Genomic DNA, 15,668 nt, shown 5'->3' on the forward strand with positions numbered 1-15,668 from the left:
ACCACAAGGCTCTCCGCTATCACCTATCCTCTTCCTGCTCTATATAGCTGATATCCTAGCTGATGATCAGAAGCTACGGTTTAGCTATGCGGATGATATAGGCTTAGTAGCTACTAGCCCCTCGCTAGAAGCGAACGCTACAGCCCTAGGCCAGGAGATCACCAGTATCCTCAGCTGGGGAACAGAAAATAAGGTCGCCTTTGACCCAGCTAAGTGTGAGGCAATCCACTTCAGCAGAAAACATAAACAGACAACAAACCTACCCGATATCCAAGCGAGAGGCCTAACTATTAAAGCCTCAACAAAGCCTATAAGATGGTTAGGGGTCTGGTTTGACAGGAGACTCACCTTCCAACACCATGTAGGAATAAAGGTAGCAGCAGCAAAGAAGGTAGCCTATTTCCTACAGCACCTTACAAACACAAAAGGGGGGCTCCCAGCAGCTGCAGTTCGAAAAGCAGCTATTGCTTGCGCCCTCCCGATAGCCTTATATGGAGCGGAAACCTGGTATGCAGGCCTAACTAAGCCAGCTCTAAGCAGCAACAACGGTACTAGAAGCAGTACTGCTTCGCAGATAGCTACAGTCGGCACAGGGCAGAAGGGTCTAGCCTGTAGAGTCGGAAGAGTTATTACAGCAGCAGCAAGGGCTATCCTACCTGTCTGGAGGACCACACCAACCAGTGCCCTCATCCGAGATGCTGGCCTACCTACAGCAGAGGTAGCCCTCGAGGCAGCGCGACTACGCTTCGCTATACGCCTACAGAAGGTTGACCAACAACATCCCTTGGTCCCAAGGCTTCTACAGCTAGGGCGGCAGCAGACCAGGCTCCAAAGGACAGCTGGCCTCTTACCTAAGTGCCCAAGGCCAGCACTCCTACAGCCGCAATACCTCCCAGGGTCCAATAACCTTATAGTCACACAGACGAAGGAAGTAGCAGCCAGGATCTTCCAGGCCTGGCTCAAGACGGTGCCAAAAGAGCATACTATCATCTACTCAGATGGCTCTAAAGCCCCTGATAGCGCTACAGGATTTGGCTTTGTTATCTACCGTAAGAATAAACGCATAGCCCAGGGCTGCGGACGCCTCGGCATAGCAGAAGTATTTGATGGCGAGGCCGAAGGGGCGAGGGCAGGGCTGCGACGGGCCCTCCTTACCTCCCAGGGCCAGCCTATACATATCTGTATCGACAATACCAGCGTTATCCAGGGGATCCGAGGCATGGCCCCAGACTCCTCACAAGCTGCCTTCCTTGAGATCCAAGAGGCAGCTAGGATATACAACATACAAACCCACTGGTCCCCAGGGCACCAGGGTATCAAAGGAAACGAGGAAGCAGACATCCTAGCTAAGGAGGGCACAACCCTGCCAGCCCCTAGGGGCCAACTAGCTACCCTATCAGGGATCAAACGGCTTGCTAGAGAGCGAATATACCGCCAGCATAGAAGATGGTGGAAGCAAGAGGCAACGCCCTTTTACACCCAACTAGGGCTTAAGGCTTTCCTCGCCTGCCCTCCTGAACTGACCCTGCCACGGGCGATCCTTCACCATCTCCTAGCAGCCCGTTCAGGGCATGGAGACTTCGAGCAATATCACCAACGCTTCAACCATACAGAAGCACTACTTACCTGCTCCTGCGGGGAGGCAAAGGCAGTAGACCACCTAGTCTACTGCCGAAAGACCTTAGTGAGGCGGCTTCAGTGGCCCACCCTCCACCCTTCTAGTTAACAGGAGCCTATAGGGCCTATAGGATCTCTTGAGCAGTACTATAAGGGGCTAATTACTGATCATGAAGGCTTCCAGGCCTTTCTCTCCGTGACAGACTTCTTCCAGAAGATCTGCCCGCGGTACTAGGGACTAGGTCTTGACCTAGACCTTAGTAACAACCCCCTCCTCGTAGAGGACCGGAAGACCACAACGGAACTAGGGAACCAGCGGGAACTAGGGACGAATAGAACACATAGTAGCCCACGGGCAAGATTTGGAGGACGTTAGGAAGAGGCGTGTACTGTAGAGTATATAGCTTGAGCCGGCGGCCCTCCACGCCATATACCCCTCGGGAGGTCGGCCGTAAGGGCGGCCGCGCCCTTGCCGCCACGGCGTTAAATATAACAACAACAACAACAACAACAACTGACTCGTCAAACGGCACAACTTGCTTGACTGCACCCCTCCCCATTGGATCATCTGCCCTAACCACTCGTACACCTCCTTCTCGCTCGACGCCCACTCCTCTAAACCGTCCGCCCTACGCATCGCCCTCACCGTCTCCTCGTACACCCTCGACCCTACACCGATTGTTGCGACGGCGAACATCGCAACCATCAACCCTTGGTACTGGCATGAACCGCCCTCGACCTCCCTGAACCGCCCGCCGTCCTCGCCCAACGCCTCCCATCGCCGACACCAACCCTGCGGCAACCCGCAATGGAAACAACTACTGAAATTCTCCATCCTCCGTCCGTCGAACATGGCCTCCTCCATCTGCCTCCTGTACTGCGCCGTCCACCCCCACGCCTGCTCCCCGCGGCCTGGGCAATCGTCCAACGTGTGCCCGTCGCTCTCTCTCCGGCGTATCCCGCAATACGTGCACCGTCCCGCCCATCGCGCCAACTGCTGCTTGAACGTCTCCCCCTCCTCCCCTAACCCTGAACGCTCTGCCCTGGCCTGCCACCGGCGGAACTGCCCGGCTTGCTGACTGCTCTCGAACGCGGCCCTGATCTCTTCGTCTCTGGCTCTATGTCCCTCTCTATCCCCGTCCTTGTCCCTATCCATATCTCCATCCCCGTCGTCTACCCACATCACCTCCGACGCCCTCTGCCGGCATATGTCGCATGCCTCTTCGCCCTCCTCGCACCCTGGACGGTCCACCCGCCCGTCCATGACCTCGTCCAACACGATCCGCCGGCATACCTCTCCCCTGATGTATGTCCTCGTCGACACCTCCCATCCCCCTCCGGCTGCCCTCCCATCTTTCGCTGCCTCCCCTGCCTCCTTCTCTTTCTCCTCCTCCTCCACGGCTGCCCTACTGCATATAACAACCGACCGGCTTGGCTGGCCGTCTCGCCCGGCACGCCCGCTCTCCTGGACGAAATCCCGCAACCGCCGCGGCATGCCCGCGTGGACCACCAACCGCACGTCCGGCACGTCGATGCCTAACCCCAACGCGTTCGTCGCCACGATGACGCCCCCATCGGCGCCGTCGCCCCTCCTCCACGCCTCCAACCTCGACGCCTTGTCCTCCGTGCTCCCGATGCTGCTGTGGAACGCTGCGCACCCCAACGCCTCGGCCATCCGCTCGACGCCCTCGATCGTGCTGCTGTACACCACCGCCTTGCCGCGTGGTTTCTGCCGCAACCAATCCCTGACCTCCTGGCAACCGCGCTCCTCGACGGCGCTCAACTCGCCGTCCTCACCCTCCCGACCTGACCCTAACCCTAACCCTGATTTTGCCCGGCGCCTGTGGCTTGCCGCACCACGACCACGACCACGACCCCCTGTCCCGCAACGCCGCCGTGCCGAACGGTGCCTCCTGGTACAACCGCCCGTATATCATCCCCGCCACGTGCGTGCCGTGCCCGGCCTGCAAATCCAATGCGCTGTCCTCGACCCCGACATCGTCGTCGTCGTTGTCGTCGTTGTCGTTGTTTCTGTCGTCTGCCCGCCCGAACGCCTCGTTCAAATACCGGTTGGCGATGGCGACGGCCATGTGCCGCCACCCGCTGATGTTGATCTTGCTGCCGCCCAACCGCTCGCTGTGCTGCTGCATGATCCGCCTTGCCTTGTCTGACGTCCACAACCGTTCGTCCGTCCACGGCGCCCGGCCGGGGGTGGCGGGGGTGCTCTCGTCTGTGATGGTGTTCTCACGGGCGTCGTCGTCCTCGGTGTTGTCACGGGCGTCGTCGTCCTCGGTGTTGTCACGGGCGTCGTCGTCCTCGGTGTTATTGCGGCGCTCGTCGCCCCTGGTGTTATCACGGCTCGCCTCGCCCGCCGCCCTGCCCCTTACAACCACGTCGTCCGCCCATAAAAATGCGCTCTTCCGGTCCGTCTGATGGATGATGCCTCCTACCTGCTGCCAAAACGGCAACACCAACCATAAATACCACACCAACAACTCGCCGACCTCGCGCGGCAAATACCGGTGTATCACCTTGGCCGTCCCCGTCTGGCGGTAATTCTTGTGGTACGACGTGACGAAACATATCATGCTGTCGTGTGCAAACACGTTCCTGACCCCGCCGTTGGCCGTGTTGCTGTGTCTGATGCCTGCTAACTCGGGCGCCCGCGCCGGCTGCCCTGCCACCATGTGCATCAACATCCACAACCGCTCCCGGAACGATTCCAACGCCTGTCTGTATGCCTGCACCGTCCTCTCGCGGTATGGGTGGTGACTATTGCTGCGGTTGGACGTGGCCTCCTCCGTCCTCTCGTGGTATGGGTGGTGACTATTGCTGCGGTTGGACGTGGCTTCCTCCGCCTCTCCTGCTGCTGCCACTGCCGCCGCCGCCGCCGCCGCCGCCGCCGCCGCCGCCGCCGTCCCTCGCGTCGGGTCTAACCACGCCCGCCGCCGTGCCTCCGACTCTGCGATGCGCCGTGCGATCCACCCCTTCCCCTTGCCCACCCACGCCTCGTTGCGGTCGTCGTGTAAAAACGAATACCCCGGCCGGTCCTGGCTGTGGTCGTCGTGCATGCTCTCCCACCTGATGGCGGGCAACGCTGCTGCCAACGCTGATCGGCCTCCATACCCATCGCCATGCTCATCGCCGTGCTCATTATCCCTATCCCCATCCCCGTCCACCACCGCCAACTGCGCCAACAACGACCGCGCCTCCTGCGCTACCCCGTGGAACATCTCGGCCAACTCGCACACCCGCACCTGCACCCGTCGGAACGATATCCGGTCGCCGCTCCAATCCACCATCCCCGGCGCCACCGTGTTGAACCGGATGTGCATCCCGTACGTGCGCGCGTCGTAAATCCAATTCATCGCCCTGGTCTCGTCGTCCGGCCGCCCGGGCATCCGCGTCATGAACCGCCGCACCTTGTCGCGCACCAAATGGAACACGCTGCTGGCCTCTTCGTACGCCGCCTCGGCCCCTTTGGTCGCCGTCAACGCCGCCACCTCGTCCTGCCGCTCCAACCACGCCTGGTATACGACGAACATCTTGGCCACCTTGATCACGGCCGAATAATTCGTCGTGTACTCCGTCGCCTGGTGCCAACCGCCGTCCTCGCGGATGCCCAACACCGCCAACGCGCCGATCATCGCGCTCTCCTTCTGGCTCTGCTTGTACGGGTCCTCGATGATGGCGATGATGGCGTCCAAACACATCCTCTCGACCTCCTCCGCCTGCGCGGCCTGCCTGCTGCCGACGTCCGCCTCGACACGGCTGGTGAACGCATCCCACAACGACCCCTGCCGCATGGTGAACCGGTACGGCGGCCGCTCGCGCTCCGGCCACTCGTCCATGCGGAACCATATGCTCACCATCTTACGCCAAACCTCCTTGTACCGCTGCCACGTGTCGTCCTCCATGCGGTTGTCGAACGGCCGCGCCGGCTGCTGGCCGATTTCCTTCCGCTCCGCCTCGAACAACGCATCGTGCCCGACCTTGTGCGGTGCTGCTGTTGCGCGTGCCTTGTCCGCGACGCTGTTGAACACGGCCCATATGGCCTCTAACGTCTCCTCGCCATCCTCAATTGGTCGCGTGGCCTCCTGTAACTGCGTCTTGTTCAACCCTTCCAAATCCCTCGTCCACCCGACGCGGTACAACCACCCGTTCGGCTCCAACTTTTCGTCTACTATACTAACCTCCTCGCGCGCGTCGGCCTCGAACCGCTTCTCTTGGTTCTCGTGCAACGCGACGAACCACGCTGTGTCGTCCGTCCCCGGCCCCGATGGCTCGCTTTGAACGGCCACCCCTAACCCCCGCCCGACCTCGAACCACCGGCTCCCGGCGCGCGATGGGAAAAACCGCTGGCACGGCACCCCCGTCGTCCACGGCAAATCCCTTGCTGCCATGGCCCTCTTCTGCACATTGCCCCCCTTCTGCCAATCATTCTGCCATCCATGTTCCACCCGGCAATGCTCCTGCATGTTCCGCACGCGGCGGCACATATAACGGCATGACTGGCAACGTAATCCGTCGACTTGGGGTGGTGCGATGTGGACGATGGGTTTGACTGTGGCGTCTGGGTAATGGAACGACTCTAATTCGGTTTGGCTGCGGATGATGTTGGTTATGTTGCCGACTAATCTGGCGACTTCTGCCCTGGCCTTGGCGGCGATTGACCGATGGTGATTGCGTAAATGTGCTGTGACTTCGTTGGCTACTACTGCATACTTGCACAATGTGCATATCAAAATGGAATACTGCGTGTCGTGAACGAATGGCTCCATCTTTGGCTATATGTATTGGTTACTTTCTTCTATCTACTGTTTATGACTGATTCCTCCTGTCCTCTCTTTATAAACTCACCTTCCTGCCCCTTAATTCCATATACTTTCTCCTTGATCTACTTTCCTCCCTGCTTACGTTCCATCGCTCGGTCGGGCTTTCTGGCCTGGCTGGTGGCCCTGTTATGTGATTGGCTGGTTAATGCGGGGATCGGGACGACATCACAAAAATATCTACTACCCTATTTCCCTATTTCTGGACTCAAATGGCGAAACAAAACACTGAAAACTGGATTCCCGTAATGACCCGGTTTGTGGCTTCAATTGCATGCCACTTTTGTCTATTTTACTCTGGGGAATCTCTACGGCTTTGTACCCCCTCTACGTGCCGGCTTTGACCCCCCCTCTCCCTGGCCCCACTTTCAATTCTGGTGGTGGCCACAACGGCTTTGACTTCAAGCCATCGCCCACGTAATGGCAGGGTTAGGGTTAGGGTCAGGGTTCTATTTCGGAACGCGTCGAGATTTCCGAGTCGGGCAGGGGGTGACGGGTGGGGCTCTGGACGGGTCGGGCCAATGGCTGTACACGGACGGCCGTATCTCGACGCGTTCCGGCATGGAATAACTGAGTAGTAAGTTCATCGTGGACGTGATGTCAGGGGTTGGGCCCGGCTGTTCCGCGTTTCATCTCAAGTCACGGGGGGTTTTACTCTATGGCCAGGGCTGGTCCAATATCATGGAGGTCGGGTTGAATTTTCCTCAAAGACACCAGCTTCTCTCAGGTGAAAGAGCATATTTGCTCATAAATGCGGTTGCATGTGAATCAGTTGATTGGGGAGAAAGGTGCAGCAAAGCCCATATCCAATCGGTAGAACTCACTCATCGAGGAAATATCCGTGAAGGAGATCTTAGGTTATCAACGTTCTCAAGGGAAAACATCAATTCAGTTCACAAAATACTACCGAATAGCAAACTCCTCTATCTGCCAAACACCTTTCCCTCGAAAATCTTGGAAATCTTCAACTGCCTCTCCATCCATCTTTCCGTGGACGTATGCCTCGCCTATGAATTTCGTGGAATAACCTTCCCTCCTCAGAACTACCGGAACGGAGCATCCGTAAAGAATGCAGATCAAATCTCTCTCCTGTGTCTCAGGTGGACAGATTCCGAACATCTTTCCTAGGCATCCCTCTTCTTCCTGCTCTGGATCCTCTGATTCCCCTGATATGACATACTCCGGGAATGGAGGACTCACATCATGATCCGGAGCATGGACTTCTTCCTCCCGTAGTATCTCTTCTCTTTCGTTATTTGAATATTTTCCTTCATATCTTTCTGCGTCTCTGTCCATTTCATTCTTCTTCTGGTCTGGCTCTTGCCGACTTTGGGTATCGTCTCCATCTGGTGCATGAGATCTCCTGGCCCCTCGGTAGGTTGCGTCGTCTGCGTAGTCATCTTGAGGTAGATCCTTTGTGACCGCGGGTTGATCATACTCAAGATCTTCAAGTCTTTTTTCAGCCACCACGGCGTCACCGTTATGTCCCTCCGCATGAATGACACCCAAACTTCTCTCAATGGGTTCGTCATTGACATCTTCGTTTTCCCACGGATCTTTTGCGACATTCTCCCCTTCTATTTGATCGTGCTCGCTCAACTTTACTTCATTTCCTTCTACTTTGCTTCCTTCTCTCTCACCTCCTACCTCCACTGTGTCTTCAGTGTCCTCATAGCCATCGTTATCGGTCGGTCTTTCTGTCATCTGCGCTCGCTCAAGGTCTACCGGCTCCACGTTGATTGAATTCGCAGTGGACGCCGGCTTGGACCTGTGCCACTCTTTCGGCGTGTATTTTCCTTGTCTTGTTCGCTCATTCGCTTCTCTAATTGAGTGGCTATCGGTAACAGCCTGAGCCGAAAAAAAGCGCCTATTCCACGTAACATTGCGGACGCGAGTGAGATATTTACGCAACATCTCAGATGGGCCCTGCAAGAGCTCGCCGATGTTCAGATCTCCATTGTTGAATGTATCGGCTATCTCAAGACACCGAAGACAGGCTCTCTGGTACCAGGAGGGAGGTACCTGACCATCATGATCACGGTCAGCAACCAAAGTCCGCCAGATTTCGTCAGGTACTTTGTCAGGGTTTTGCTTGAACCCTTGCCAACCTCCCATCTCTAGTGACTCGCGAAGGACAACGCCGCCCGTGTTTCGTGCCGAAACTTTGCGTATCTCGGCCAACCTGAAACCGGTGGCATAAAGAAATCCTGGAAGACCCCTTTTGTCGCTGGTCATGCTTAATCTACGCCTTCGAGAACCAACTCGTGGCCAGTCTCTTGTTGGGATTGGGTCAGATGCCTCAAATCTTGCACAGCATCGGGTCTTTCCAGAAGCACGGTAATTCGGAGACCCCACTGGCCCAACCAAGCCTTCTCCATTCTTGCGGCCGCTATAAACCTCCTCTGGAAGTCCAAACTCGGACTTTGATAGAAGAGGAATCCATGACGGCACATGCGTGATGTTTCCTGACTTGTCTTTCAGCGGCATGGCCCACGGACGGCAAATGATGTCCAATGACTTGGAGGAGCCGACACAGAACTTGGTAAAGTCTTTGTATACATCAACCTGTGACTTTTCGTAGTTCACCTCCAGTTTGAGTCTTGGGTTGGGTTTGGCATATGGATCGGGCTCCCATAAGTCATTGGAAGTGTCGCTGGCGATGCCCACAACACTGTAGACCAGATCTCGAGGATCACCCGTATCGAATGTCTTGAGCGAAGTGACCAGAGATTCAATCTTTTTGATTGGTCGCTTGATCTCGCCTCCTAGCCTTCGCCGGAACAATTTATTTGTTGCCTCCAATAGGATAGATGCACCAAACGAGTCGACGTTGCCGAGAGTCAAGCGACCCTCTCGCCACTTGGAGATGTCAAATAGCGACTTGATCGCTTCTTGGTTGGACACAAGAACCGAGGCTGCGTCTGCAAAGTCAGACCACCGCACGATCCGGGCCCCACAGTGAACCGTCGCGTCCTGGGCCAGGGCGATCTCTTGTACGACCCATCTTCGCGAAAACCATCGGTCGCGCATCAACTCTCCGAGAGCATACCACATCGCGGCCTGCCCTGGGTCACGCGCATGCTGCTCAAGAATCGCAAAATCCATGATGGCGGAGATGAAGTCCATAGCCTTGTCACTCCGCCCGTCAACATCGCTCTCCCCAAGCCAGATGCACACGTTTCTCGCATTCCTGTAGATATTAACCATTCTCCCTAGTTGATCGGTCTTCTCTTTGGGGTTATTCTGGTTGATGCACATGAAATCGACCCAGAGAGCAACCTTTTCGGTATCTGGACTGTGCCTTCGGAGTCGAAGAAGGGCGCGAAAAAGATTGTTGCGGATGCGAATTTGAGTGGCCTTCCTGGCAGCAACGCCCCAAGCATCTGCATCCTTCGAGCTCGGAACGTCGTCACGAGATATGAGATATACCCGACCATTACACGCCTCTGAACCCCAGAAATAGGACAAAGCTGCATATGATTTCCCACGTTGGCTGTCTGGGGACCATCTTTCCAAAGTGCAGATCAGAGGGTAGTAAGGCTCTGGCGCCGGAATGAGAACCAACACCCTGAGATCCCCTCTCTCTAGGTTTCCTAGTTCTTCGTAGATTGTCTTAGGAACAGGGGACCCATCAAAATGATGACCATGTCCTGTAGTTGATGATCCTAGTCGATGGAGTAGGCTTATATCCTCGAGCCAGTGGCGTTCCAGCTTTCTTTCCATATCAAGGACGCCCTTCAAATGGACCAGGTCGTCAAACTTCGAACCAATCCTCAAAATCTTCTGAATGTGTGTCTCAAGCGTCAGTGCGTCACTGATAAGCTTGTCCAGTAACTCCAGAAAGTGATGCACGTTCTTCTTGTCTTCGTCGTCATCGTCGTCTGTCTCGCCAGTTTCTGTATCTGACCCATATGGAAACCTAGAACCACGGACCCTGTACCGGAAGTTGATGTCATCGTACAACAAATGTTCTCTGTCCGTCCAATGTGCGCGTCCAGCCGAAATTTGCTCCCGTTGTTGGAATCTTAATCTCAAGACCTTTTTGTGTAATTTGCGCAGAGCCTTGTCCCTATGCCCTTGGGCATTGAATTCTTCGAGTTCCTGTTCGTCTCGCTCCCTTAGTGTTGTTTTGTGACCCCCTTCTCTTTCCTGCTCATCCTCAGAGAGCAGGTCTTCTGCTTCCTTGCTCCTCTCCGCCTTTTTCTGTCGCATCTCGTGATAGTTCTTCAATTTATCAGCAAGACTCGATATCTTGAGTTCGCATCGCCGAATCTCATATTTCTTGGTTCTAATGGCTATGTCCTCTCTCAGGTAATCGTCTTCTGATCCAGAGTTGTAATTCTCTGGGAATCCTTCGTCATTGCCTTCAACCTCCTGTCGCTGGAGGTCGCTTGATACGTCATCAGGCTCAGGTTCGTCTGCACGTTCATCCTGAGCATCGGATTGAGCGGTTTGCTGGGCTGAGGGTGATTTCTGTGACTCAAGGTCCAGGTGCTCCTTAGCGTCGGATTGAGCGGTTTCCTCGACTGAAGGTGGTTTCTGTGACTCAAGGTCCTGGTACTCCTTAGCGTCGAATTGCGCGGTTTCCTCGACTGCAATAGGTTTCTGTGTTTCGGTTTCCTGGTGCTCCTTAACGTCGGATTGAGCGGCTTGCTCAACTGGAAGAGCTTTCTGTGGCTCGTTGTCCTGGTGTTCGGCCATGTCTCTCTTGCCTGTACTTCGATTTCCAGTCTTTGTCGTACTCCGTGACGAGACGCCTGAGACGCCACTCTTCCTTGTAACTTTGGTATCAGAGTGCATACTTTCAACGTCCGACTGCTCGCTCTCATTCGACTCCGAAGAATACCGAGAATTTTCCCACCAGGGATATCTTCTAGGGCCTTTCTCCTTCAAAATCTCGAGTTCAGCGTTCAAACCATTCAACCTCTCAGTCAGTCGACCCTTCTGTAGTCTGAATTTCTTCTCCCTGTCATCATGATCATTGTTAGTGCCGCCGAGAAATCCGGTTTCCTTCGGAATACGTTCGAGTTCTTCAAGTCTTTCCAACTTCTGGGTCAGCTCCAATCGGGTTTCGTCGAATTGTTTCAAGACCCCCCTTCCAAGCGCTTGCAGAGAAAAGTCCATCTTGTTCAGATCACCTCGCAAGCTGCTTCGCGTTGTTTTCGCATCTGTCGCATCCTTCTGAGCATGACTCGAGAGATTCTCTTTTTCTGCCCTCAATCGTTCTTCGATCTCACCAAGGGAGCTAATTTTGGCGCTCAGCTTCTTGATCCGGTCTTCTACCGACTTGTGACCTGGCTCTCGAAATCCGTAATGATTCAGTCTTTCCTTGGCTTTCAGAGAAAGTTTGGGAATTGTGTATGAGTTGGGCTGGAACGAGGGTCTGTTGGATTCTCGTTCTCGTCTTCGTTGTCTCATGACTGCGCCGTACATGGTGGTAGTGTCGTGGAGGCTTGCGCTGCCCCTGCTGTAAAGAAAAAGCAAGGTACACGAAACAATTTGCCTACACTTGGGATACAGGCACTGACGAAAGGTTCAACGAAAAATAGATGATAGAAAGAAATCGATTCGAGGGCTCCCCGTTCGCGGCTAATTCTCGATTGTATGGGAACTGCATTTCAAGCTTGCGGGTATCTTCATTGCTCATACCACCTGATTTGATAGTTTGGAAAGAAGTGTTCAATGATAGAATGGTGATCATAGACCCGGCACGGCTTTTCCGTGTACATTCTCGCAGCCTGCTTTGCCAAGCCCAATAAATAATGCATGTCAAGCATTATTGAAATTGGCGCTGCACACATCAGTCGACTTCGTAATTTCTGACCACCATCGGCCGGTCCAGTGACCAATAAACATTCGGCGGTTAGCATGTTATCACGTCATGATTTGGAGCCGGCAAGGCTGTGTGTATCATTACATTGCTGGAATCGGCGAAATGCGTCACTTTGAACCCACAACGGCTGATCCCCTTATCGGTTGCAAGACACCTTCAATGATGTTGGACCAGATAACGTTAGCCAAGGCCTTCCTGCGCCACAATATCAACTGCAGTAAGCAATATCACACCCGTGTTGTTACACAACTTCTTTGATTTCTCCACATCAGGCTGTTGGGTCGCAGCGTCCGTCAGCGGACCACTGACTTTGGATTTTGTAAAATGCAGGACCACTGAGTCGAGCGCACGTTGGCTGGATTAGACGAATGTCACAGGAGGCCTCAAGACCGTCGGGCTTGCCCCTGGTTCCCGCTTCAGGCAAGAGAGATGGACTGGCGTGATGCATAGCTACGGCCCCGACTGTCAACTTCGGCAACGTTCTCATATTCTCTGACCTTTGGAGATCTTTAATCTATCTACCTTAGAGCTTTACAGCCAAGATAGCATATGTCTCTTCCTCTTCTCTCCACCAGTCAAATGCATTTGTCACTTGGCTGTATGTCTTCTAATCCAACTTATGCTTTTCTACTTCTTGTTGTGGATCAGACTTTGTTTTCACATCATAATTACTGATCAAACGTGCTGTTGGCCGCCCGGACCAAGTTGAGCAGTAAACCGCCATGCATCTTCCATTCAACATCAAGGTAGGCAATTCCTGCGGGTGATCTGTTCGAAATCTTTCTCACAAACGATTTAGGCCCTGCAGCGATCTTTAGGGGCATCAATAACCCCTGGAACACCAGAAATGTCCCTTGATGCCGCGGGTCTTGTCGCTCTTGCCGACCTCACCACCGTTCAAAAGCGAACAGCTTTAACAGGAACATCGTCCCTATTGGATTCTTTTATTCTCTGTCCCGGGATGCACATGCAACAAGATTCAACGAGTCTCAATGGGGGCGAGTATCCCGCCTGCGGCGCTCTCACTTCAGGCTACGTCTTTCGAGTCGAAAATCCAGCAACAGTATACTATTTGCAACAGGTGGGCCGAACTGGGCGGCTCACTAATCTAAGGGTTTCTCAAATCGACGATTCCAAGGCCTGGCCCATCAGATTTGGGTCTTTGCTATTCTCAAGCTCAAACACAACGTTGGTCTCTGCGTTAGCCTACGGAGCGGCAGTATCGTGGGCAATCGCCGTAACCATTCTCTTAGGCCTTTCACACGACTGGTGGGCTCTAGGAGTGATTCTGATGCTCATGGCCTCTCGTCTCTGCAACGTTGTCGTAATTCGCCGGAGAGCTGTACCAGGCTGGTTTGGCGCATCCGAACCTGGCGTTGACGGAGACCTCCTGATTTTGCTTAGTCAAGACCGCTGGGTAAGGATTAAAGGCAAGGTTGATCATTTGAAAGCCGTGACTTCTGGCCAATGGCTTCGAGATCAACACACCGTGGAAAATTGGGTTACTGCCGTTGCAACCTTGGCAGTATATCTTGCTGCAGCTATGGTCAGTAACGCGACACGATTCGGCCAAATCCTGATATTGGCATTATTGGGAGGGTCTGTCGGTCTTCTGGCAGTCACTAACTCGGCCACGGAGAAGCTAATGATGCATGGACATATCCTTGAGGTCGTTGGTCCAAGCCGCGAGTATCGCAGGCGACTAGATCTTGCAAATGAGCTCATCAAAGAGACTGGTAGCGACAAATGGGCCGTCAGAATGGGTATGATTTCAAAATCTGCCTCAACGGATACTACTGAGGAAGGACCGGTGGTTATGTAGCAGCAACACTCGGCTAGCACAGACGCGCTTCAGGCTCTAATCTATTTCCACTAACGTTGTTGATAAGCGAGTGAGACAGACAAGCGAGTGAGATACAAAACTGCAACCACAGTACATTTGACAGATCATCAGTATGGCCAATAGCAGCATAATGAATGTGGGATAAAGTTGGTTGTATTGCTTAGGCCCTGATCGGCACCCTGATATTGAATATTGGATATTGAATATCGATACATCTCTCTGCAGTATAAAATAAGCGAAAACCTAATGTCTTCTCATTTGTACCACGGAACTTGCCCTTCACCGCCCTCATGATCTCTCGAAGGCGTCAACGAGGCGTCTGCCATCATCAGGGTCCTCAAATACAGCAAATATGATATACTAAACTGTGCCTCTGTAGATATAGAACCCCTCACAAGTGAAGCAATTCATCATCCTCACCATGTCTGCCGAGCCCGTTGCCGATTCAATCGAAGTACTTGGTGACTCGAGTAGTAACGACGACGATGACTTCGAGGATCTCTCACAGCTGGCTACCGCCGTCGATGATAATAATGTAGTACCGCCGCTGCCCCAGACGTTTCCATCGCCGCCAGTAGCCTCCATACCAGCCTCGATACTGTCAACTACGCCGCTGCCGTCGAATCAACGCTTCTCGTGGAAGAAGGAGTATCTCTTGCGATACGTATTGCTCTGTACAGAACAGGTTAGAGATGGAGTACTCATCAATATGAGGGCACCTATCGTGAAGGCAGGGATGGCGAATATTCTGCCGCAACTCCAGGAGGCCTTCCCTGGCGTGCGCTTCACCGCCACGGCTCTGTTCAACAAGTACCGATCGCTTCTGAGTGAATATCGCAAGGTGCGGGGTCTTCTGAAGTCGGGCGTCGGATACAACAACGCCAGCGGTATTGTCTCAACAACTGAAGATGCGTGGAAGGAGTTCGTTGCGTTATATAAAAATATGGGCTGGGTGAAATCGAAGGGCTTCCTGTATATGGACGAGATGGATCAACTGTGGCCCAACGAGACGGCGACCGGCGCATATATCACTGAGGCCGACGATGCCAACGATCTCGACAATAATCATGCTTCTGAAGAGGAAGATCAGCTATCACAGAGTCAATATAGAAGGAGGAGAAGGGACGCCCTTGCTGACCTCGACCCTGATCTAAATCCCGCCGCAACTGAGGCAGCAAACGATCTCCTCCAAGGCTTGCCGCGGGCAAAAAAATCGAAGGCAGATCCTCGCGTCGACGCCTTCATATCCCTCGGCGCAAGTATCGAAAATGGCATGACGGCGCTGGCGAACAGACCATTTCCATCGACAGCACAACGTAGCGTTGGCTCTGACGATATATCTGCTGCGATCAAGGATTTTCAGGAGATATTTTCGGCCCGGGTAGGCAATCGCGTCGTTGCTAGAGTTGCTCGTTTTTTTGCCAAAGATACGTTGGAGGCGGTGGCTTGGCTCAGTATTCAGAGCGTCAGTAGCAAGGAGGAGTTTTTGCGAGAGGCTGGGTTTGATATCCCAGACGACGAAGAGGGTCTCTAATTAGATAAT

General features: G+C 54.0%; 4 protein-coding genes across 4 annotated transcripts; 2 read left to right on the forward strand and 2 right to left on the reverse strand.

Moving 5' to 3' along the window:
• Positions 1–1,989: 1,989 nt before the first annotated feature.
• CGGC5_v016505 (Bloom syndrome protein-like protein) lies at positions 1,990–6,095 on the reverse strand (the record flags this gene model as incomplete). The annotated part of the gene is made up of 3 exons (XM_066153533.1): positions 1,990–2,006; positions 2,137–3,370; positions 3,435–6,095. 3 exons carry the CDS (start codon positions 6,093–6,095, stop codon positions 1,990–1,992), a joined length of 3,912 nt encoding a protein of 1,303 aa, XP_066006840.1.
• Positions 6,096–7,352: 1,257 nt separating this feature from the next.
• CGGC5_v016506 (Heterokaryon incompatibility protein 6, OR allele) lies at positions 7,353–11,882 on the reverse strand (the record flags this gene model as incomplete). Its single annotated transcript, XM_032037075.1, has 1 exon — positions 7,353–11,882. One exon carries the CDS (start codon positions 11,880–11,882, stop codon positions 7,353–7,355), a length of 4,530 nt encoding a protein of 1,509 aa, XP_031883930.1.
• A 1,122-nt stretch (positions 11,883–13,004) lies between these two features.
• On the forward strand, positions 13,005–14,104 carry CGGC5_v016507 (uncharacterized protein; the record flags this gene model as incomplete). Its single annotated transcript, XM_066153534.1, has 2 exons — positions 13,005–13,028; positions 13,082–14,104. 2 exons carry the CDS (start codon positions 13,005–13,007, stop codon positions 14,102–14,104), a joined length of 1,047 nt encoding a protein of 348 aa, XP_066006768.1.
• Positions 14,105–14,546: 442 nt separating this feature from the next.
• On the forward strand, positions 14,547–15,659 carry CGGC5_v016508 (uncharacterized protein; the record flags this gene model as incomplete). Its single annotated transcript, XM_032037077.1, has 1 exon — positions 14,547–15,659. The coding sequence occupies one exon, from the start codon at positions 14,547–14,549 to the stop codon at positions 15,657–15,659; it is 1,113 nt and encodes a 370-aa protein (XP_031884035.1).
• Between the last annotated feature and the right edge of the window lie 9 nt (positions 15,660–15,668).

Source organism: Colletotrichum fructicola (genome assembly GCF_000319635.2).
Source record: "Colletotrichum fructicola Nara gc5 chromosome Unknown KSG_Nara_v1_contig11, whole genome shotgun sequence".
In the NCBI taxonomy this organism is placed as follows: Eukaryota; Fungi; Ascomycota; class Sordariomycetes; order Glomerellales; family Glomerellaceae; genus Colletotrichum; species Colletotrichum fructicola.